Source organism: Brachycentrus maculatus, unplaced genomic scaffold (assembly GCF_059751285.1).
Source record: "Brachycentrus maculatus isolate JH-2025_06_01 unplaced genomic scaffold, ASM5975128v1 h1tg000225l, whole genome shotgun sequence".
Lineage (NCBI taxonomy): Eukaryota > Metazoa > Arthropoda > Insecta > Trichoptera > Brachycentridae > Brachycentrus > Brachycentrus maculatus.
This window is the reverse complement of record NW_028280976.1, coordinates 102,290-127,233: the sequence shown is the minus strand read 5'-3', so window position 1 is coordinate 127,233 and position 24,944 is coordinate 102,290. Positions and strand designations below refer to the sequence as shown.

At 39.5% G+C, this 24,944-nt stretch overlaps 3 protein-coding genes across 4 annotated transcripts in view; 1 reads left to right on the top strand and 2 right to left on the bottom strand.

The window, feature by feature from the left end:
* The window catches only part of LOC148306808 (uncharacterized), a 138,825-nt gene that overhangs the window by 57,242 nt on the left and 56,639 nt on the right, over positions 1 to 24,944 (bottom strand). The gene's annotated exons all lie outside the window — the stretch shown is intronic.
* On the top strand, positions 11 to 19,088 carry LOC148306814 (uncharacterized). Its single transcript, XM_088264333.1, has 16 exons — positions 11 to 279; positions 1,186 to 1,477; positions 2,246 to 2,445; positions 3,169 to 3,247; positions 3,937 to 4,114; positions 4,646 to 4,746; positions 6,022 to 6,197; positions 6,774 to 6,849; positions 7,645 to 7,830; positions 8,228 to 8,331; positions 8,468 to 8,537; positions 9,614 to 9,799; positions 10,639 to 10,805; positions 12,399 to 12,474; positions 14,553 to 14,888; positions 15,293 to 19,088. Exons 1-16 carry the CDS (start codon positions 53 to 55, stop codon positions 15,506 to 15,508), a joined length of 2,670 nt encoding a protein of 889 aa, XP_088120459.1. The 5' UTR covers positions 11 to 52; the 3' UTR covers positions 15,509 to 19,088.
* On the bottom strand, positions 17,848 to 24,760 carry LOC148306813 (uncharacterized). 2 transcript variants are annotated; one of them, XR_015837946.1, is made up of 6 exons: positions 23,932 to 24,760; positions 23,168 to 23,354; positions 21,037 to 21,279; positions 19,257 to 19,430; positions 18,290 to 19,157; positions 17,848 to 18,115 (listed from the first exon to the last, which is right to left on the bottom strand). XR_015837946.1 is itself a non-coding variant. In XM_088264348.1 (5 exons), exons 1-4 carry the CDS (start codon positions 24,645 to 24,647, stop codon positions 19,266 to 19,268), a joined length of 1,311 nt encoding a protein of 436 aa, XP_088120474.1. In that variant the 5' UTR covers positions 24,648 to 24,760; the 3' UTR covers positions 17,848 to 19,157; positions 19,257 to 19,265. The 2 variants fall into 2 exon arrangements, 1 of the variants encoding a protein (XP_088120474.1); XM_088264348.1 differs by having other exon boundaries at positions 17,848 to 19,157.

Genomic DNA, 24,944 nt, shown 5'->3' with positions numbered 1-24,944 from the left:
CTATTCTCTCGGCTGTCAGTTGCCTGTCATTCGGTTGTCACAGGCGTTCGCGATGAGTTTCGTGAGTCCGTCGGATTTCTCTCGCGTGTGTCGGGTGTGCAGGGAAGTTAGGCAGCTGCAGTCGATATTCCACTACAAGACGTCGCACGGCCGACCGCCCGAGGATATATCGCAACAGCTGAAGCAGTGCTGCGGACTGCCGGTGAGGAGAGACGACGACTTGCCTTCTGGGATGTGCAAACATTGCTACGCCTCCCTGTCCGAGGCCATCCGATTCAGGTTGTTTAAAATATTAACCCGTATCGTTCCTAAACTAGCCAATAGTAATAGTCTTTTTAATGTGTTTCAAAAAATGACATGAATAATATTACAAATATATCCAACAAAATTATTATTTACAAAATTTCAAGTCCCGAACATGGAAACCATTTTTAAAAAATCCGCGATTTTTCAATTACTAAAGGGTGACAAATATTTGAATTTAAAAAAAAGTTTATCTTCGAGATTCTTAAATGATTTTTCAACTCCAAAATGTAATACTAAACAATTTCAACAAAATTTCAAGTATTTGGGAATGAAATATTTCAATAAACTCCCTAAAGAAATTAAAAAAATATAATGCTAAAACCCTTATCCGCACCCCAATGCTGCATAGGGCACTGTGTCACATTAACACAGTGTTATCTTGATCGTTGACACACGAAGGAAAGGTGATCAGCCCTCCGCTTCAGGTACCAGTCCGGGGTAATATTGAATAAATATTACAGTGAACAAAATCACTTATATTTATTTTACGAATAGCACGCACGCACGGTAGCCGAGCGTGCTGACCATTACACTACGGAGGCGGACAAATTAAAAAATTAGAAAATATTTAAAAATTCTTTGGAAAAAAATTAATGCCCTTTACATATAAATCTTTAAGAAAATATTAAAAAAATACTATTATACCATTCATTATATAAAACATAAAATTTTGAGTGTAAGTCCCTCTCCAAGCACAAGAGCTCAGTTTCTTTTTTGGAGGCACATCCAATCTAAAACTATAAGTTTGCCATATGTATAAATGTTTAGAAATTGTATTATGTTGTACTTAAAAATGTAACTATATTAAAAAAAAAATTAAAAAGTATTTTTATTGTGTTTCTAAAAATAATATGAATAATATTGTTGTTTTATTTGCAGAATTACTTGTAAAAGAAGTGCAAAGATTTTCAAGAACTCGTTGAAGCAATCCCTGGATTTGTTGGGCAAATTTGACACAATCGACTTTGACCAGAACAATTCTATCGGAGATGAGCATTCCGACTTCCAGATGGATGAGCAGATGGATTTCTTGGGCAACGAGCATTCCGATTCCGCGCAAAACCAGGAATTGATTCCCATTAAAAATGAACAAATGGATGCAGACGTTGCGCAAACCATTTCCACGGACGAAAAGCAAAAACATCTTTTTCCCGACTGCGAAACGGAAGAGGTTTGCATTATCCTTACTCAGCTAACTAACTAACTAACCGTCGTGAAGGGGTAGGCAGAGAGAATAGAACGCCATGTCGCCCTGTCATCGCAAACATTCTCTCTCCTCATACATACCGGCCGATTATTTCAACTCCTGACCCGGCCGCTTCAAGTATTTGACATGCCTGATCGTTCCAAGTTTTCCTCGGTCATCCTCTGCTTATTTTTCCAACTACATTTGCCTCATAAATTTGTTTAATCGTTCTTTCTTCACTCATACTTCATATTCATACCCATTCATTCATCAATCCATATCCGCTTCCTATGTGGAGCATATGCAGTCTATAAACTGCTTCTATGTGCACAAATAGAGGCAGTTTGTGGACTGCAGTTGTCGAAAACGGTTGGAATAATAGTACCAAATAAAAGCGATTAATAAGAAAGCTTGTGTTTGATACCAAGGTTTTTTTTTCCAAATATGTATATCGTAGAAATACAGGAGAAAGTGACCAAGTGCATTTTTTGCAAAAACGAGATCATTGACTACATATTTGATATCTTACCAGCTTAATATTACCATGAAAAAAATCCCAAAGGATTTAAAACTTGGAAGTATAGTATATTGATTTGCTAAAAATGACTAACTGCATTGGTGTTTATTTTCTTGCCAAGCAAAAGTGACTTAAATGACCCTCCTGAACATTTTACGTTTTGGTAGTTGGTCACCTTCTTCTGTATGACTTCAATATTTATATTTATATTTATTTCAATTTCTTGATATTTTTAGAAAAAGGTGATGGTTTGCGCGATCTGCGGTGCCGTGTGTGAGGACGGCGACAGCTTGCGGCGGCATTCCGTCGATCGGCATTCCGGCGCCTGCGAGCTGCCGTGCTATTGGTGCGGCTCCGAGTTCCGGGTCCCGGAAGCCCGGATGGACCACGAACTCACGTGCCCTCTACGGAAGCCAACCTCGCAGTACAAATGCAGGTACGTACTGAAGTTCTCCGCCTTCATAGTGTAAACCTTCCCGGTAGATGCTTTCGATAGCCTATAAGGGTCCCCCCTTCAATTTATCCCTCACATAGGAGCTATATACCTTTCAAATAGAAGCTTTCGATACCCTATAAGGGTCCCCCTTCAAATAATCCCTCACAAAGGAGCAAAAGGTGCACAAAGTACGCCACCGACACACAGAAACATTTGTGTATTGGTGATTTTATTCCCGATTTTTTTACAAATTATTTGTTTCCGTCGCTGCAAATGAATAACTTAATACTATAATACTTTTATGTAAAACAATGTCCGCCTCCGTAGTGTAATGGACAGCAAGCTCGGCTACCGTACTGGAGGTCCCTGGTTCGATTCCCAGGGGGGGGTCAAATAAATATAAGTGATTTATTCACACTAATATTTATTCAATATTACTCTGGACTGGTACCTGAAGCGGAGGGCTTATCACCTTTCCTTCATGTGTTAACGATCAAAATAAAACACTACGTTTATATGATGCAGTGCCCTATGCACCATCGGGTGTGTATAAGGGTTAGAAGAAGAATTATATTACAGAGGAATACAATTGTTAGCCCGTATCTATTATATTTTATATTGATATTCTCATTTTAAAGTCAAGTTGTATTAAATACATTTATCACTGGGAGGGGAAGGTTGATATTGTTTGATATATTTATTTATGTTCCTATATGATTGCAGACTATGCTCACTCAAATTGGGTACAAGATGTGAATTTGATGACCATTTGGAGACTCATCGCATTCCTAGTTCAACCAGTGTAAGTATTTTTAAATAGAATATGTTCCCACATGGTCAAATCACCTAAGAGACACTTTATCTTCCCAACTATACCTGCCTCAGCTGCACACCCCTTCTGACTTCTGCACTCCTGACCCTGGCATACAGTCCTAGCTTCTAGCCATACATGCTATGTAGACTCTCGGGCCTACTCTCCCATATATACTGCTCTAACTATACCCCCCACATGGCTACACCATCTCATAGACCCTTGATCTTCCCAACTATACCTGCCTCAGCTGCACACCCCTTCTGACTTCTGCACTCCTGACCCTGGCATACAGTCCTAGCTTCTAGCCATACATGCTATGTAGACTCTCGGGCCTACTCTCCCATATATACTGCTCTAACTATACCCCCCACATGGCTACACCATCTCATAGACCCTTGATCTTCCCAACTATACCTGCCTCAGCTGCACACCCCTTCTGACTTCTGCACTCCTGACCCTGGCATACAGTCCTAGCTTCTAGCCATACGTGCTATGTAGACTCTCGGGCCTACTCTCCCATATATACTGCTCTAACTATACCCCCCACATGGCTACACCATCTGAGAGACAGTTAACCTTCCCGACTATATCTGTCTCAGCTGCACGCTCCTGATTTCTCCATTTCGCCCCTGGTTTACAGTCCTGGCTTCTATTTCTGATCCGCCTCTGCTTTCCAGGCGCCCAGCGGCAGGCTGTACGACTGCCCGGAGTGCAACTACTCCACGAGTGACCCGAACCAGCGAGAGTCCCATGCCCTGCGGCATCAGGGAGTACGACCTTTCGCCTGTGCAAGCTGTTCCTTCCGTACCGACCTACGACCTGCTCTGGTCACACACTCCTTGAAGCATTCCACAGGTCAGATCCTCTTCCTTGCGAATTTTAAACGTGTGTTGCATTAGAAACCTGCCTATTGACTGCGGTCACATACTTGAAAATGCACAACTGATTGCGGCGCAATCGTTTGAGATTTTAGTCAAATATTTTTATATTTACATACATATTTTTTTTCACTCTAATATTTATTCAATATAACCCTGGACTGGTACATGAAGCGGAGGGCTGATCATCTTCCCTTCATGTGTTAACGATTAAGATAACACTGCGTTAATATGATGCAGTGCCCTATGCACCACTGGGTGTGGATAAGGGTTTGAAAAAGAAGAAGATTTATATAGTCCGCCTCCGTAGTGTAATGGTCAGCCCGCTCGGCTAACATTCTGGAGGTCCCGGGTTCGATTCCTCTTGGAATGATAAAGATAACTTGGTTGGCCATCATTGGCGGGCTTAAAAATATATTACCCGAAAAAAAAAAAAATATTTGGAATTCTACCAACTGTCTGCAGTTATAATAAATAAACCAATTTTGTCTTTGTTTTGTCATTATAGGTTCGGATGAAAAGGGTCTAGAGTGTCCGCTGTGTGAGTTCCACGCCAGGTCTACGAGCACGTTGCGTTCGCACATACGGAAGCACGATCAGTGGAACAAGGTAAGAAGAAAAGTCGATTCCTATTCCAACAATTTCGGTTCAGTCTTCCTCCGATTGTCTCTAACAACTCTAACCAACTAACTAAGTAATCAAGCGCCCTTGAGGTAGTATTTTACGAAAACGGCGCCATATAAGCTATCCAAATTTATTATTTAGTGTGGTCAGGTTAGGAGTGGTAACAATCGGCGGGTATGTATGAGGAGATGCATGAACGTGGAAGAGGCGAAGAATGTTTGCAAGGACAGAGTGGTGTGGCGCTCTATTCTCTCTGCCTACGCCTGCCCTGAAGCGGCGTTATGGTTAGTTAGTTAGTTAGTTAGTTAAATTTATTATTAACTATTTCGCCGCTTCCGCAGGGGTAGGCAGAGAGAATAGAACGCCACACCACTCTGGCTTTGCAAACAATCCACGGCTCTTCCACAATCATGCATCTCTTCATACATCCTTCTTCTTTTTCTAACTCTTACCCGCACCCAAGGGTGCATAGGGCATTGCATTGTATTTACGCATCTTGATCGTTGCTTACATGAAGGCAATAAGGCATTCCTGCGCTGGGTAACATTATTCGCCTCTTCCACGTTCATCTCCTCATACATACCCACCGATTATTTCCTCTAAAAACCTGACCGCTTTCAAGTGTTCGGGATACCTGGTCGTGCCAAGTTTTTCTCGGTCTTCCTCTGCTTCTTTCTCCAATTACATTCGCCTCATATTTTTGTTTACCGTTCTTTCCTCACTCATTCGTTCCACATGTCCAAACCATCTCAACAGACCTTTCTTAATTTCATGTATAATGCTTATCTCAGCTTTGCATTCCTTCCTTATTTCACCATTCAAACATCTATCATACATCGTTTTGCCTCACATTCCTCTGAGAGATCGCATATCAACTGCATTTTCACGAATATATTGAAAAAAAAATTTTTTTGACATCTCATCAAAGATGAAGAAGAATATGGAAGTCTGGGCATTTACGGGGCTGACAACCGTCATAGGCTGGTTTAAGTGATCGCTTTACACACGCGTGACATTCACCAATTCCAACCATAATTGACAACCACACTACTCAAATTCTTGGAAGTTCTATATATATGAATCAATTTTGAAACATTGTACTTGAGTCACTAGAACTTCACTAGAGACATCTATTGGTGAGACGAAAAAAAGCTTTCTATTGAGCAGAAATTCTTTTATTAATTTGTGAGTTCCTCACACTCAAAATGTTGTAAATTAATTGAAGACAGGAAATTATGAAATTCTCCCATTTTTTTTTAGTGCGGTACGTGCGGAAATGCGTTTGGGTCCAAACTGAAGTTAGTAGCCCATTTCTCCAAGGAGCACTGCGTGCAGTCGGTGTTCCACTGCAGGATGTGCGGAGTCGCCTTTTCAAGCCAAGACCTGCTCCAAACTCACGGCGAGACCTGCCAAATACGACCGATGGCCTCCGCAATGTAAGAATACAGCAGTTCCACATCACTGTGGTCCTTAGTCACGACTGTGATCTTAAGTCATGACTGTAGTTTTATGTCATGACTAGTTTTAAGTCATGACTGTTGTTTTAAGTCATGGCTGTTGTTTCAAGTCATGACTGTAGTTTTATGTCATGACTGTAGTTTTCAGTCATTACTGTAGTTTTAAGTCATGACTGTAGTTTTAAGTCATGACTGTAGTTTTAAGTCATGACTGTAATTTTAAGTCATGACTAGTTTTAGTCATGACTGTAGTTTTAAGTCATGACTGTATTTTTGACTGTAGTTTTAAGTCATGACTATAATTTTAAGTCGCGACTATAGTTTTAAGTCATGACTGTAATTTTAAGTCATGACTGTAGTTTTAAGTTATGACTGTAATTTTATGTCATGACTGTAATTTTAAGTCGCAACTATAGTTTAAGTTGTGACTATAGTTTTAAGTCGTGACGGTTTTGAATAGACTTTTAGTTTTAATTTGCGACTTTAGTTTTTCAACTATAAGTCAGGTTAGCTTCCCGATTTTTTTATCACAATTAATTTTAATTTTATTTTCAGGTATAATTTGGATCCGTCGCACACTAAAATTGAAAATACCATTCATACATATGACAAGGATATGAAGAAATTAAAGGTAAAATTTATTAAATACATTTTCCTAGTGGCTTCTACTTCCCCTGCCACAAATTAGTTCCTTCCCTCTTTACGACCTTTCAAATCCCTACCCAGAACCCTACCCAAGCCCAAAGGTGCTTAGGGCACTGGTCATTTAACTATATCATTTGTAATACGATGTTAGGTGATTACTTTTACAAGTTTGTAGTACTTTTTATAGGATAATGATGTCGTAAGGGAAGGGTTCATGGTGGAGGACATCACTGCTATATGGGAAAGAAAATGGAGAAGGATTTGTTAATAGGAGAATGGCAGTAATAGGTAGGGCAGTCGGGGTTGCATACATTTGGTCTTATATCATGACTGCGGTCGTAAGTCACTACTGCGGTTCTTAGTCACTAAAGTGGTCCTAAATCACTTTAGTGGTACTAAGTCACTATAGTGGTACTAAGTCACTATAGTGGTACTAAGTAACTATAGTGGTCCTTAGTCACAACTACGGTTCTAAGGCACTATAGTGATCCTAAATCACTTTAGTGGTACATAGTGACTATAGTGGTACTAAGTTACTATAGTGGTACTAAGTGACTATAGTGGTCAAAAGTCACTATAGTGGCCCTAAGTCACTATAGTGGTCCTAAATAACTTTAGTGGTACTAAGTGAATATAGTGGTCCCAAGTCACTATAGTGGTCCTAAGCCACTATAGTGGTCCTAAGCCACTAAAGTAGTCACTACTACCATTTTGTAAATATAAATATGAGAATACCAGTAATGGCTAGTTCGCGCCGCTAATACTTAATCCTTTTTCGCAGGGCAAGACTTACAGATGCGACCTGTGCGCCTACACCACGGGCGTGAAGCGCTACCTCGTCTCACACATGCACAAGCACATGTCCAACGTGTACCTGGCGTGCGAGCGCTGCCCCTTCCGCACGCGCCACAAGCGCAGCCTGCGCGCTCACCTGCTCAAGCACTCCCAGAGGGCGCTGGTGCATAAGGTAGTGGCTAAGTCTAGCTCCGACTCCGTAGCAAGATGGTCGGCATTCCGGGGGTCAAAATAGATCAAAGTTTTTTTTTTTAGTTTTAATAAAATAAAAATAACCTGTTGTAGGCTGGGTCAAGTGATCACTTTACACGCTTGTAACATTAACCATTCTACCCATGATTGACAACCACACTACCCAAATTTTTGGGTATCAGTTTCATGACACTTCACACACACAAACACACAAAATACATATATATTTTTCTAGTATGACTAATGTGAAATGGAAGCGCCATCTGTTGCATTCAACAGCAACACACGCGATACTGTACATCACTCATGGCGAACATATGCTTCTTTACGGGTGCTGTCACATAAAACTTTCAATGCAACATAATTTTTTTTTCTAGTGTGACGAATGTGAAATGGGTTTCACGATGCGGAAGTACCTGGTAGAGCATATGACTAACGCACACGGGGCCAGCATCACTGTCAAGTACAACACGAGGAAAGAGTGAGTGAATATTTTGAGTGTGTCCAAATACCTGTTCACAAATCTGGGTTTCTCCGCTTAGTTAGGAGGTATCTTTTATCGTTTCTAAGTGTGGGTGTTTACAGGGCTTACGACCTGTTATATTTCTGTGTTTTAGTTCTGGCAGCCCGACAGAGAAACCATTTAAACCTGTCAAGGACATTATGAAGATGCATTCGTATTGCAAGGTAAATATTGTGGCTAGTTTGTAAAAAGTAGTTTTCACCATTTGAAATGTCTCAAAGTCAAGTCTTAATTTGGAAATAGAATCTCACAATAAAGTTTTTGTAGTTTCAAAATGGAATCTCAAAAAAGAGTTTTTGTAGTTTCAAAATAGAGTTTTTATGGTTTCAAAATAGAGTTTTCACAGTTTCAAAAAAGAGTTTTTGTAGTTTCGAAATAGAGTTTTCATAGTTTCAAAATTGATATTTATTGGAGTCATATTTAGTTTCATAATACAGTTTTTGTAGTTTAAAAATAGAGTCTTGCAGTTTAAAAATAGAGTTTTTATGCTTTTAAAATAGAGTTTTCATAGTTTAAAATTTGATATTTATTAGATTCATATTTAGTTTCATAATACAGTTTTTGTAGTTTAAAAATAGAGTTTTTGCAGTTTCAAAATAGAGTTTTTGTAGTTTCAAAATAGAGTTCTTGCGGTTTCAAAATAAAGTTTTGATTGTTTCAAAATAAAGGTTTTGTAGTTTCAAAATAAAGTTTTTGTAGTTTCAAAATAGAGTTTTCATTGCTTCAAAATATATATTATTATTATTTTGAGTCATATTAAGTTTCATAATAGATTTCATTAATTGATTCGGCAGTCACTTTGTGGTAAAATCTATCCATTTTTAATTAATGTTTTACTTAGTAAATACCACTATTTCTTAAAATCTACTGTGACACGTGTTTCGATGCATTCTGCATCATTTTTAAACACCGTGTTTTAAAATGATGCGGAATGCGTCGAAACACGTGTCACAGTAGATTTTAAGAAATAGTCGTATTTACTAAGTAAAACATTAATTAAAAATTTCATAATAGAGTTATTGTAATTTCAAAATAGAGTTTCCGTAGATTTAAAATAGAGTTTTTGTAGTTTAAAAAGAGAATTGTTGTAGTTTTGAAATAGAGTCCTGAAATACAGTTTTTGTGCTTTCAAAATAGAGTCCCGAAATAGCGTAGGTGTGCGTGAATGGCTATTCTCGGGGATAAGTTGCAAGTAAAGGTGGGAAGAGGTCTCTCTCCAATGCTGTGCGGCCTGTTGCAGGGCGTCGTGTACGCGTGCGACCACTGCGCCTACAGCACGCGCGTGAAGCGCTACCTCGTGTCGCACATGGAGAGGCACGGCCCCCGCGTGAAGTCCCGCGAGTGCCCGCTCTGCTCCTTCCGGACCCACCACAGGCGCAGTCTGCTGTCGCACGTGCGCAGCCACTCCCAGGGCGTCGAGCATCAGGTACAAGTCACTCGTAGAACCGCAACATTGGAAAATGGAGATTTTTATTTATTTTTTATTTTTTTTTAAATTATTTTGCTTTAAATATAAATATCATATCGTAAACCAGACAGATCATAAACCCTGTAAATGCCCTGACTTTTAGATTCTTCATAAAATATTAGTAAAAATATTATATGAGTGAGAATTAAAACCGCTAAAATTGTCCACCTCCGTAGTGTAATGGTCAGCACGCTTGGCTACCGTTCTGGAGGTCCCGGGTTCGATTCCCAGGGGGGTCAAATAAATATAAGTGATTTTTTCACTGTAATATTTATTCAATATTACCCTGGACTGGTACCTGAAGCGGAGGGCTGATCACCTTTCCTTCATGTGTAAACGATCAAGATAACACTGCGTTTATATGACGCAGTGCCCTATGCACCATTGGGGCGTGGATAAGGGTTTTATTATTATTATTATTAAAATTGTTAAAAACAATAAAAAATGTATTAAAAAAGAACTCCACCGACTAGACACACAAGGTGGCTTGGTGGGTCTGTGCAAAAAAAAACTGTTCTTAATATGTAAAAATTGTGATTCAAATAAATGTATAGAAATAAAAATAAAAATAAAAATTTGATTGTGTGTGTGTGTGTGTGTATTGAAGTGAAAAGTTGTAGTGATTGTCCTGACGAAGAGACGGGTACGTCACGAAACTGGTAGACATAAAAATCTCGGTGAGTGGTTATATACTAATATTTTTGTAAAAAAATATAAAATTAAAATAACCGCAAAGTAAATACTTTAAATACTCGTATTAATAATATAGAGAATTTGAGTTTGAGTTTGGGTTCCAGTGCGAGTTGTGCGAGCAGAACTTCCTCACCCGGAAGGACCTGCGCCGGCACGTGTCCTCGCAGCACTCGGAGGAGATGCCGTACTGCTGCGAGTTCTGCGGCTCGCGCTACAGCAGCGCAGGGGGCTACTACCCGCATATGAAGACCTGCAAGGAGCGCAACAACAGGTGGGGCTAGCTGTGATTAGTATCCTGAGGGTCCTTTTCCATACTGTCGGTAGAGAGCGGGAGACGCTTGCGAGCGTTCTATTTGCTTACTTTAGGTAGAGCGCGAGAGACGCCTGCAAACATTGTACAGATGGGAATTGGGTGTTGCGGCTACTTGTGATTAGTATACTGAGGGTCGGGCGGCAGACTGCCAGAGTATAATTAGGGTCCTTTTCCATACTGTCGGTAGAGAGCGGGAGACGCTTGCGAGCGTTCTATTTGCTTACTTTAGGTAGAGCGCGAGAGACGCCTGCAAACATTGTACAGATGGGAATTGGGTGTTGCGGCTACTTGTGATTAGTATACTGAGGGTCGGGCGGCAGACTGCCAGAGTATAATTAGGGTCCTTTTCCATACTGTCGGTAGAGAGCGGGAGACGCTTGCGAGCGTTCTATTTGCTTACTTTAGGTAGAGCGCGAGAGACGCCTGCAAACATTGTACAGATGGGAATTGGGTGTTGCGGCTACTTGTGATTAGTATACTGAGGGTCGGGCGGCAGACTGCCAGAGTATAATTAGGGTCCTTTTCCATACTGTCGGTAGAGAGCGGGAGACGCTTGCGAGCGTTCTATTTGCTTACTTTAGGTAGAGCGCGAGAGACGCCTGCAAACATTGTACAGATGGGAATTGGGTGTTGCGGCTACTTGTGATTAGTATACTGAGGGTCGGGCGGCAGACTGCCAGAGTATAATTAGGGTCCTTTTCCATACTGTCGGTAGAGAGCGGGAGACGCTTGCGAGCGTTCTATTTGCTTACTTTAGGTAGAGCGCGAGAGACGCCTGCAAACATTGTACAGATGGGAATTGGGTGTTGCGGCTACTTGTGATTAGTATACTGAGGGTCGGGCGGCAGACTGCCAGAGTATAATTAGGGTCCTTTTCCATACTGTCGGTAGAGAGCGGGAGACGCTTGCGAGCGTTCTATTTGCTTACTTTAGGTAGAGCGCGAGAGACGCCTGCAAACATTGTACAGATGGGAATTGGGTGTTGCGGCTACTTGTGATTAGTATACTGAGGGTCGGGCGGCAGACTTCCAGGATACAATCATGGGCGGGGTTGATGAACAAAACCGCATGACAACAATGTGTTAGGTTTATGTTTTTAGTAGCAGAGACCACATTGCACTCCTCAGGAGAAGCTGCTCACAGAGACTGCTGACTGTCCTCAACAGGCCTTCCGTTCCACTAGAAGAGGGTTGGGCATTTTGTGTCCTAGCTTCGTTTAAGCTACCAATGTCCTTGGCTAGTTTTATCATGTATGATACCGCCTCTCGTGAGAGTTCCTTATGAACTATCATGTATCCGATGTCAGGTAGATGATTCCTACAACGCGCCTTCTGCTGTTGTCTTTGAATGTTGAAAAGGGGGCAATGCATCAATGAGGGATATCTTGAGGAGTCTAAGAGTCTAGAATGCCCTTGCCAGACTTTGCGGGTATGTTGTTCTCACCAACGTGTCACCAATGTACCCACATTGCTCACAGTTCGTTATTAGACGTATAATCCAGTGTCCAGTAGAATGAATACTAATTCATATATACATTTAAATTTGTTTTAGGGAAATAACTGTGGGAAGTTCAAAGCCGAGATGCCCCAAGAAACCCAGAGGTTCTGTGCCGTTGTTCATATGTGAGGTGAGTTTGTGATGTCCAGAAGCAGTGCCGTATGCACCTTTTTGTTCAAATAACAGTTAAAAGAAAATTCAGTCATAAAATATTTTAAGTATATCCAAATACTTGTTCACGAATCTGGATAACATTTTATATATAATATATATAAAACCCTTATCCGCACCCCAATGGTGCATAGGGCACTGCGTCATATAAACGCAGTGTTATCTTGATCGTTTACACATGAAGGAAAGGTGATCAGCCCTCCGCTTCAGGTACCAGTCCAGGGTAATATTGAATAAATATGACAGTGAAAAAATAACTTATATTTATTTTACCCCCCTTGGGAATCGAACCCGGGACCTCCAGAACGGTAGCCGAGCGTGATGACCATTACACTACGGAGGCGAACGCTCTCCAATTATAGAGTTATTTTTTTAATTATTAATTTGATATAAAAAATGACTCCTATGGGAGGTAATGCAGATTTGTGAACAAGTGTTTGGACACACTCAAAATGTTGTAATTAAATAACTGTTCAAAATACAAAATATAAATAATGAATTGAATAGGGTATTTTTTGGCGTTTTCATGTATGTTATTATAATCCAGGAATCGGACCTCACATACTAATATAAGAGTTTCTGCTCAATGAAAAGCTTCTTGCATCTCACCGATAGATGTCTCTAGTTAAATTCTAGTGATTCAAATACTATGGTTTCGAAATTGAACTATATATACAACATTTTGAGTGTGTCCAAATACTTGTTCACAAAATCTGGATTATCTCCAATTACAGGAGTTATTTTCATATTAATATGAAAATAACTCCTGTAATTGGAAATAATCCAGATTTGAACTATATATGCAACATTTTGAGTGTGTCCAAATACTTGTTCACAAAATCTGGATTATTTCCCAGGAGTTATTTTCATATTAATATGAAAATAACTCCTGTAATTGGAAATAATCCAGATTTTGTGAACAAGTTATTTTCATATTAATATGAAAATAACTCCTGTAATTGGAAATAATCCAGATTTTGTGAACAAGAATTTGGACACACTTAAAATGTTGTAAATAAATTATCTGGCCAAATTATAAGCTTAATAATAAAAATGAAAATGGTATTTTCTGGCGTTTCTCATGTGTGTGATTATAATCCAGGATTCGGACCTCACATACTAATATAAGAGTTTCTGCTTAATAAAAAGCTTCTTTACATCTCACCAATAGATGTCTCTAGTGAAGTTCTAGTGATTCAAGAACAAGGTTTCTAAATTGGTTCATATATATAGAACTTCCAAGAATTTGAGTAGTGTGGTTGTCAATGATGGGTAGAATTGGTGAATGTTACACGTGTGTAAAGTGATCACTTAAACCAGCCTATGACGGTCGTCAGCCCCGTAAATGCCCAGACTTCCATATTCTTCTTCATCTATGTTGAGAAGTCAAAAAAATAATGTAAAATATTTTTTTTAGATAATGCAGATTGTGAACAAGTATTTGGACACACTCAAAATGTTGTAAGTTCTTCTAGGTCGTTGGGCCGCGTTACAGGCGCAAAGCTATATTTTAATTATGAAATGGAAAATCACCAAGTTAGGGCGTTTGCCCACTACATGGAATTTTACCGTCCGGCACGTCAGTTAGCGTTTTAAAACGACGATTGGCTTGTGCTTTTGTCCATCTTCCTTCGGATCGGAGTTCTTCGTAAATTCCATCACGCTAAACTGTTGTAGTCGCTTTCGTCTTTCAAAACCGGACTGCCCGACGGTCAAATTCCGGGTAGTGGACAATCGCCCTTAGTGCATCAAATATAAATTATGATTTTTATGTGTTTTTTTTAACTATAATATACAAACAACTTAGTAGACTCAAAAAATCTGTGTGTGATTTTTAACATTTAATACAGAAATCTAGAATCTTGAAATTGCTTTTAATACAGAAAAATTTTGAGAAGACGCATAAAGGTGGAAGAGGAGAAGAATGTTTGCAAAGACAGAGAGAGTAGTGTGGCGTTCTATTCTTACTGCCTACCCCTGCGGCGAAGCGGCGTGATGGTTAGTTAGTTAGTTAGTTATCTTGAAATTGCATTCCAGATTTGCGGTCAGGCGCTGGCGTCGCGGGGCGCGCACAAGCGGCACACGGAGCGGCACGCGGGCGTGGTGCGCGAGTACGCGTGCGCGCAGTGCCCCTTCCGCACGCGCCACTCGGACTCCTTCCGCACGCACGGCCTGCGCCACGCCGGGCTCAAGCCGTACGCGTGCGCGGCCTGCCCGTACCGCACCGACATGAAGACCTCGCTGGCCACGCACGCGCGCCGCCACGCGCGCACGCCGCCCGGGCACGAGTGCGCGCTGTGCGCCTATAGCACCATCAACAAGAGCAATCTGAAGAAGCACATGGCGAGGCACACGCACATCAGGCCTTACACGGTGGGTATACTAGAGCGTGTACAGAACTAGGCTGGAGAACTAGGTTGTGGGAGCTAGTCTAAAGAACTAGGTCTAATGAGCTTGTTAGGGTGCCATAATTAGAATCATTTCAGGGCATAATTTTAGAGAATTCTAGAGCTCACTAGAGTCCCATAATGAGTTGTATTGAGAACCACTTTAGAGCATAATTATAGAGAATTCTAGAGCAAATAAGATCCCCGTAATTAAATGCATTTAGAATCATTTGTGAATATATTAATATATCTTAAGATAACTATGGAACTAGACCACATTAGAACCCCATACTTAGTATCATTTCACTTAGTATAATTTTGGAGCTAAATTAGAGATAATTCTATAGTTCACTAGAGTCCCATGATTAGAGATGTGCCTCTGTGTTGCAGTGCGAGCAGTGCGACAAGAGCTACTTCACGAAGCAGACGCTGCTGGACCACGTGGCCTGCAAGCACCGCGGCGTGAAGCCCTACTCCTGCCCCGAGTGCGCCGTGCTCTTCAGCAGCCGCAAGGGGCTCCGGCGCCACTGCCGCAAGTTCCACCCCGCGCTGCCGCTGCCGCGCGCGCCCCGCCGCCTGGACCCCATCCCCAGCGCTGGTGACTAGAGCCGGCCGCCCTCTAACTCATCCATAGTGCTGGTGACTAGTGGCAGCGCTCTTCAGTGGCTTCTGGACCTATCCATAGTGCTGGTGACTAGTGGCAGCGCTCTTCAGTGGTCCCTGGACCCATTCCTAGCACTGGTGACTAGGGCCCGCAGCCCTTGAACTCGTCCATAGTGCTTGGTGACTAGTGGCAGCGCTCTTCAGTGGCCCCTGGACCCACCCATTCCTAGCACTGGTGACTAACCACTACCTCACCCCGCTCCTCTGCAGGGGTAGGCAGAGAGAATGGGAAGGGTAAACAAGGAGAAGCAGTGTGAAATATAAGAAATAGTTAAATTCCTTAATAAGTTAGTCTGTTAATTTTTTTAATGAAATAAATTATAATTTTATATGAAAAATATTTTTCTACCATATTACTTTTTTTTTATATTTTTTATAAAACTATTCCAAAGCGAAAAATTCCATTACATATTTAAAATCCACAAGCTATCTGAATTATTAAAATATTGCTTGGATATGGAAAATTAAAATTAAATATAATATTATTTTTTGACACACTCAAAATGTTGTAAATAAATTAATAATAATAATACCCTTATCCGCACCCCAATGGTGCATAGGGCACTGTGTCATATTAACGCAGTGTTATCTTAATCGTTTACACATGAAGGAAAGGTGATCAGCCCTCCGCTTCAGGTACCAGTCCATGGTAATATTGAATAAATATTACAGTGAAAAAATCACTTATATTTATTTTAACCCCCTTGGGAATGGAACCCGGGACCTCCAGAACAGTAGCCGAGCAATAAATTACCTGGTCAAATTCTAAGCTAAAATAATAAAAATGAAAATGTTATTTTCTGGCGTTTCTCATGTCGCTCACTCCTTTCAAGAACGTCATAAATCAAAAATTGTCAATTTTCAGTTATGCATATTTTCGGAATGCCCAGAAAATGTACTATATCCCGGCAAAAGCGGCATATTTTTAACTTGATATTTACCCGCTACAGGGCTGAAAGTGTTGATTTTGCATTTTGAACAAAATGTATTATTTAATTATTTTTTTAAATATACCAAATATTTTTCAAATGGAGAAAAAACCTTCAGGTAAGCCTAAAAAGATCTATTACACAGTTAAAAGTTCAGTAAGTGGCTTGATATTTATTTTTAATACATTGTATTATGTTTTTAAACTTTAACCGGATCCACGCGGCTCGCATAACCGTTTGTGTTTTTACAAGACATGCCCCATACGCGGCTGACATAAGCGTTTGTGTTTTCACTTTGCTCCAAGTTTCGAACCTCAGTTCAACTTGGAGGGATTTTTTCATGGTGTGGAACTTTGGATAAAATAATACGTCAATCCTCGGCCTTATGACATCTGTTGAAATATCTGACTAATAATTTGTAACATCACAAGGATAAATAAAATAACAGATCCCTGATTTTTCTTGCGGTCGGTAATTAGTCCGCGCCATAATCATGCCCTATATCTGTCTCACTCTCGACGCTACGCATCGCCAGTGGGTAAGAGTGACACACGATGCGTGCTTTGATTTATTTATGTTACGATCTAATTTGTTTATATTACGATATATTTCAAGAATAATGTGACACACGTGTATAATAGAGTACCAAAAAGGCACGATGAATCCCATTGAACGTTTTTGTTTAGGAAAATAAATCGTTTCTTAACTAAATACATGATAAAAGTAATCATTTCAAAAACGGCGAAATACCGCCGCGCACGGGCGTCTCTTAGGAACAAAGTTAACGCGTTTAAAAGGTTAAAAACGTTCCTCTGAAAAATCAAGTTTTTTGATTTATGACGTTCTTGAAAGGAGTGAGCGATGTGTGTGATTATAATCCAGGATTCGGACCTCACACTAGTAAAAGAGTTTCTGCTTGATAAAAAAAGCTTCTTTTCGTCTCACCAAGATGTCTCTAGTGAAGTTCTAGTGATTCAAGAACAATGTTTCAAAATTGGTGTATATATATAGAACTTCCAAGAATTTGAGTAGTGTGGTTGCTGATAATGGGTAGAATTGGTGAATGTTACACGTGCGTAAAGTGATCACTTAAACCAGCCTATGACGGCCATCAGCCCCGTAAACGCCCAGACTTCCATATTCTTCTTCATCCTAAGGTTAGGATTTTTGACATCTCATCAAAATGAGATGACAAAAAATGAAATGAAAAATAACTCCTGTAATTGGAGATAATCCAGATTTGTGAACACATATTTGAACACACTCAAAATGTTGTTAATAAATATGAATTGAAACTTATTATTATTACGTAAAAAAATAAATAAATATAGATTTATAGAAAAATATGGAATATGTATATAACTTTCATTTAAAAAATCTTGTTTATGGAAAAAAATACTAAATATTGGATATAAATATATATAAAACCCTTATCCGCACCCCAATGGTGCACAGGGCACTGCGTCATATAAACACAGTGTTATCTTGATCGTGGTATTTGTAGTAGAAACTTATACGTTGACGCCTGAGTAGGGACATGATAAACGATGTTGCATAAGCATTGGACGTTAGGTAAAATAATAATAAAACCCTTATCCACACCCCAATGGTGCATAGGGCACTGCGTCATATAAACGCAGTGTTATCTTGGTCGTGGTATTTGTAGTAGAAACTTATACGTTGAAGCCTGAGTAGGGACATGATAAACGATGTTGCACAAGCATTCAGAGTCACTTGGACGTTAGGTAAAATAATAATAAAACCCTTATCCGCACCCCAATGGTGCATAGGGCACTGCCTCATATAAACGCGGTGTTATCTTGATCGTTTACACATGAAGGAAAGGCGATCAGCCCTCCGCTTCGGGTACCAGTCCAGCATAGTATTGAATAAATATGACAGTGAAAAAATCACTTTTATTTATTTTACCCCCCTTGGGAATCGAACCCGGGACCTCCAGAACGGTAGCCGAGCGTGCTGACCATTAATTACACTACGGAGGCGGACTAAATATTGGTTAGACAAAATAAAATAAACAATGCTTAAAAATTAAATTAAATATTTCTGTTATATGGAAAAATAGAATAAATATTGCTCGGATATAAAAAAATAAAGAATATATTGCTGGGGTATAAAAAATTAAAAAAATATCACTCGGAAATAGAAAAATAAAGTAGGTGTTGCACAGATCGCTCACTCCTTTCAAGAACGTCATAAATCAAAAAACTTGTTTTTTCAGGAGAACGTTTTTAAAGTTTAAAAATGTAATACAATGTTTAAAAAATAAATATCAAGCCACTTATTGAACATTTTACTGTGCAACAGATCTTTTTAGGTAAAACCTGAAGGTTTTTTCTCCATTTGAAAAATATTTAGTATATTTAAAAAAATAATGAAACAATACCTTTTCTTCAAAATGCAAAAACAAACACTTTCTGCCCTGTAGCGGGTAAATATATTAAGTTAAAAATATGCCTCTTTTGCCGGGATATAGTACATTTTCTGGGCATTCCGAATACATGCACAACTGAAAATTGTCAATTTTTGATTTATGACGTTCTTGAAAGGAGTGAGCGAGATATGAAAAAATAAAATTAATATTGTTCCGATATAGAAAAATACAATAAATATTGCTCGGATACATAAAAATACAATAAATATTGCTCGGATACATAAAAATAAAATAAATATTGCTCGGATACATAAAAATACAATAAATATTGCTCGGATACATAAAAATACAATAAATATTACTCGGATACAAAAAAAAATCAGTCGTCGGGATGTGCCTTCTTCTGGTGCGCGCGCATCGTCTTGTACCGCGCGTACTTGTTGCCGCACTTGTCACAGCAGAATGGACGCAGTCCCCGGTGGAAGCTGCTCACATGCGACAGCAGGGTCTTCTTGGCCTTGTACCTCTTCCCGCACTCTTTACACTAGAACAAAACACCAATCATAACTATATATATACTATTTATCGTAACTGCAGACAGTTGGTAGAATTCCATATTGAATTGTTGGGTAATATATCCAAAATAAAACACGGTTTTGTTGGATTGAATTCTACATTTATTTTTGTATATCATAATACGTGACGCGTTTCGTCTTCTTGGGATATTATCAAACACTTGATAATGTCATAATAATAATAATAATAATAATAAAACCCTTATCCGCACCCCAATGGTGCATAGGGCACTGCGTCATATAAACGCAGTGTTATCTTGATCGTTTACACATGAAGGAAAGGTGATCAGCCCTCCGCTTCAGGTACCAGTCCAGGGTAATATTGACTAAATATTACAGTGAAAAAATCACTTATATTTTATTTCACCCCCCTTGGGAATCGAACCCGGGACCTCAAGAACGGTAGCCGAGCGTGCTGACCATTACACTACGGAGGCGGACGGATAATGTCATAAGTGTTTGATAATGTCCTAGGAAGAGGAAACGCGTCACGTATTAACATATACATAAATAAATGTAGAATTCAATCCAACAAAAACCGTGTTTTATTTTGGATATATTACCCAACAATTATATATACTATTTATCGATTTGGCATTTAATTTGTAGAACTCCATTTTAATTTACGTATTAATTTTAAAATCAAACACAGATTTTTTGAGTCTACTAAGTTGTATTTTATTGTTAAAAAAACACATAAAAACCAATATTGTGACAATTGTTTCGCCTTGTTAGGGCATTATCAAACGAATGTGAAGATTAAATGGACTGACGGTCCTTATACGAGTGTAGCTATACAATTCTATTATTGTGGCATTCGTATTATTGTGGCATTTGTTTGAAAATGCCATAACTAGGCGAAACAATTGTCACAATATTGATTTTTATGTGTATTTTTTTACAACATTTTGAGTGTGTCCAAATACTTGTTCACAAAATCTGGATTATCTCCAATTACAGGAGTTATTTTCATATTATTTTTTGACATCTCATCAAAGATGAAGAAGAATATGCAAGTCTGGGCATTTACGGGGCTTACGACCGTCATAGGCCGTTTTTACAATAAAATACAACTTAGTAGACTAAAAAAAATCTTTGTTTGATTTAAAAATTAATACAAAAAGCATTCATCACTTTCAATCCTATACAAAATTCTCTATTGCAAGTGAAATTTCACAACTTATCAAGATAATAGCATGATTATCGTGGTATTATCACGATAGGCGTGTGTGTCTAGCATGTGTTTGCCTCCATGGTGTAAGGGTCGGCACGCTGGGCTACCGTACTGGAGGTCCCGGGTTTGATTCCAACGAGATGGTCTAATAAATATGTGAGTTTTTTCACTCAATAATTATAACATATTTATTCAATATTACCCTGGACTGGTACCTGAAGCGGAGGGCATCACCTTTCCTTCATGTGTTAGCAATCAAGATAACACTGTGTTTATATGATGCAGTGCCCTATGCACCATTTGGGTATTTCGGCTCAACACAGGCCATGCCTAAAGAGCCGTAATACATATAGTAAATGTACCTATGAAATAAATAAAATAAGTAAATAAGCATGGCTTGCCTCGTGCTGCCTCACGCCCGTGTGCACGAGGCGGTGCTTGTTGAGGTTGCTGATGTTGACCGCGCGGTGCGTGCACCACTCGCAGGCGTAGGGCCGCTCGCCGCTGTGCCGGCGCTTGTGCAGCGCCAGCGACTGCGGCAGGTTGGTGCGGTACGCACACTCGTCGCACGCGTGCACGCGCTCCCCGTGCGTGCGCATGTGCGAGTGCAGCGAGTACTCGCTCTTCATCGTCTTGCCGCATATCTGAAACGAGAGACCAGCTATGTGGAAAAATGAAATAAATATTGCTCCGATATGGAAAAATAAAATAAATATTGCTCCGATATGGAAAAATAAAATAAATATTGCTGAAACGAGAGACCAGCTATGTGGAAAAATGAAATAAATATTGCTCCGATATGGAAAAATAAAATAAATATTGCTCCGATATGGAAAAATAAAATAAATATTGCTCCGATATGGAAAATTAAAATAAATATTGCTCCGATATGGAAAAATAAAATAAATATTGCTCTGATATGGAAAAATAAAATAAATATTGCTCCGATATGGAAAAATAAAATAAATATTGCTCCGATATGGAAAATTAAAATAAACAGGATGGTTGTATCGCTACACTAGCTGTTGCGGATACTTACAATGTATTTTTTTTTCTTTTTGAGGTACTTACCAGAGCTAACATTACAAAATTGATACAATTCCACTTCAACTATGGTCAATAAAAGCAACATTTAGGGAATATTCACATTTTTTCCGTTTTTAAACCACATTTTCATATGGTGTACAAAACACATATCACCGGAGCGCGCGGAAGTTTTTAGCATCGTAAGGGAAGGGGTAAAAATATCTTGATTTTTTCATTCTATTTTTTTTATTTTACCTAACGTCCAAGTGACTCTGAATGCTTATGCAACACCGTTGATCATGTCCCTACTCAGGCTTCAACGTATAAGTTTCATAGCCTATGCCTACTTGTGAGTGGATTTGCTCTTTATATTTAGTTACTATAATTTCATGTGTCCGCCTCCGTAGTGTAATGGTCAGCACGCTCGGCTACCGTTCTGGAGGTCCCGGGTTCGATTCCCAAGGGGGTAAAACAAATATAATTGACTTTTTCACTGCAATATTTATTCAATATTACCCTGGACTGGTACCTGAAGCGGAGGGCTGATCACCTTTCCTTCATGTGTTAACGATCAAGATAACACTACGTTTATTTGACATAGTGCCCTATGCACCATTGGGGTGCGGATAAGGGTTTTATTTTATTTTTTATTTATTTAGTAAGTAGAAACTTATACGTTGAAGCCTGAGTAGGGACATGATAAACTGTGTTGCATAAGCATTCAGAGCCACTTGGAACAGAAACAGTGACATTTGAAGAAATGTTTTTTAAGGCGTCTCAATCGATTGAGGAAATAATCAAACTGTGGAAGTCCAAGAGGAAGGGGTCTGTTCAATACTGTACACAAGTAGAAGGCCGAACAGCAACAGATATCGCTCACTCCTTTCAAGCACGTCATAAATCAAAAAACTTGATTTTTCAGGAGATCGTTTTTAAAGTTTAAAAATATAATACAATGTATTAAAATTAAATATCAAGCCACTTATTAAACTTTTTACTGTGCAACAGATCTTTTTAGGTAAACCTGAAGGTTTTTTCTCCATATGAAAAATATTTAGTATATTTAAAAAAATAATTAAATAATACCTTTTCTTCAAAATGCAAAAACAACACTTTCTGCCCTGTAGCGGGTAAATATTAAGTTTAAAATATACCGCTTTTGCTGGGATATAGTACATTTTCTGGGTATTCCGAAAACATGCACAACCGAAAATTGACGATTTTTGATTTATGACGTTCTTGAAAGGAGTGAACGATATGAAGATTATGTTTTGAATATTGAAAGCATTTACTTTGTGGATCATCTTGATATATTATTTCGAGAAATAAAAATATTTTGTGTTCTGATCCACTCACATTTTTATAAACCAACTAGTTTCGACAACAACCTGTTGCCCTCTTCAGGGTTTAATTTATTGTGAAACTAGTTGGTTAATAAAAATGTGAGTGGATCAAAACACAAAGTATTTTTATTTCTCGAAATAAGATATGAAGACTGATCCATACCGGGCATGGGATGCCTTCCGTCTTGTTGTGAACTAGCCGGATGTGGGTGTGCAGGGACCCCTTGTTGCTGAGGGTCTTGCGGCATATCGGGCACGCGAATATCTCCGCCGCGTGGCACGCCACTCCCGCGTGCTTGCGCATGTGCGCGTCGTATGACGCGCGGCCCCTCAGCTCAGCGGGACACTTACTGCAAACAAAATCATCAGATTAGTTATTGTAACTGCAGACAGTTGGTAGATTTCCATATTAAAAGCATTGTTGACATTGTGGTATGATAAAGTCCGCCTCCGTAGTGTAATGGTATAATAGTATGGTCAATATTACCCTGGACTGGTACCTGAAGCGGAGGGCTGATCACATTTCCTTAGTGTGTTAATTAATGATCAAGATAATACTGCGTTTATATGATGCAGTGCCCTATGCACCATTGGGGTGCGGATAAGGGTTTGAAGGTATAAATCAAATATAAAAAAATATATATTTAAGTATTTGTATGTCGGCCTCCCCGTATTGTAATGGATTCTTAGTGCTTTGTACACGTTGCGTGTGGCAATGAGGATAGCCTGGAAGGACTGGTTGTGATGAGTAGCCTGGAGGGGAAGAGAGGGAGAGGAAGATCCCCACACGATGGACCGATGGATTCAAGGTGGTTGGAGCGCTACGTGCAGCGCAGCCAAGGGATAACTGGGGAAGAGGCATTGCTTCCACAAGGGCCACAACCCTCAGTAATAAGGAGTAAGACGGAGAAGAAGAATGAAGTTTACCTGCATTTATACATGGATCCCGGTGGCATTTTCAAGCAATCGTATTTCTCGTGCCTTAGTCTTAATTTCCTGGTGTAGAACGCTCCGTTACAGCCGTGACAGTGGTACTCCTGCTGCGCGTCTGTGTGCGTAGACGCGTGACTCTTCAAGCTACCCTCCGAGGGGAATCCCCGCTCGCACCATTGACAAGAAAACGCCAAATTATCTTTATTGTCTATGGCGCCGGCTTTAGCATCCGTTTCCATTTCAACTTTTAAATTACTCAAAGGAATATCTTCGGAAACGTCCTCGTTTTTAACATCGTCGTCCGTTCTATAATCCTCGCTAAAAGTCCCACACCCGCAGTCGAGAGTCTCTTCTTTGATCACCGACTCGTCGACTTTTTTAGGCATTTTCTCATTTTTGAGGGCCGCTCTCAATTTGCCTTCTGCGGATTCGCTGAGCTCCCGGAAATGAAGAGCCACTTTGAGGGCTTTTACGCACGTCTGGCATATCTTGTCCGGAAGTCCGTCGCGGACTTTGATCTTCATCTTGAAGCAGGTTTGCATCTTCTTAGACAAATCTTGAGTCTCGTCGCGGAGATCGTCTTTGAAGCGGAATATCGGATTCAAACTCGACTGCGTCAGGCAAATGCGGCACACTTTATCGAAGTCGGAAACATCCGGGCATTCCCGACAGACAATGCTCAAAAAAGCACTTTCCATTATTTCCCCCATAGTACTTTATTTTTCACAACATTCTTTTGTTATTTACGTTTTGACAGTTTGAAAAATAAAGATGAAGAAACGTCAAACTGCGGTAATCTTCTATGGTTTTAATGTCGGCTAAATAGGCGCACGCTAAAATAGCCGTTAAATACATGACAATAAGTATCAAAACAGCATAACTTAAGCGTTAAGTGCAACGTTTATACAAAAATATTTCACATATTCCAGCAACGTTCGATAAATGATTATTTTCAAATGGGGTAAATAGAAATGGATAATGAAATGCGTTTATTTCGACTTAACTTG

Excerpts from the sequence above, each read along its gene's own strand:
- LOC148306814 (XM_088264333.1), top strand. The coding sequence starts at position 53 with ATGAGTTTCGTGAGTCCGTCGGATTTCTCTCGCGTGTGTCGGGTGTGC. Across the intron at positions 280-1,185 it reads TCCGAGGCCATCCGATTCAG|AATTACTTGTAAAAGAAGTG; the intron begins GTTGTTTAAAAT and ends TTTTATTTGCAG. Across the intron at positions 2,446-3,168 it reads ACCTCGCAGTACAAATGCAG|ACTATGCTCACTCAAATTGG; the intron begins GTACGTACTGAA and ends ATATGATTGCAG.
- LOC148306813 (XM_088264348.1), bottom strand. The coding sequence starts at position 24,647 with ATGGGGGAAATAATGGAAAGTGCTTTTTTGAGCATTGTCTGTCGGGAA. Across the intron at positions 23,355-23,931 it reads GGATCCATGTATAAATGCAG|TAAGTGTCCCGCTGAGCTGA; the intron begins GTAAACTTCATT and ends TTTTGTTTGCAG. Across the intron at positions 19,431-21,036 it reads CGGGCGTGAGGCAGCACGAG|TGTAAAGAGTGCGGGAAGAG; the intron begins GCAAGCCATGCT and ends GTTTTGTTCTAG.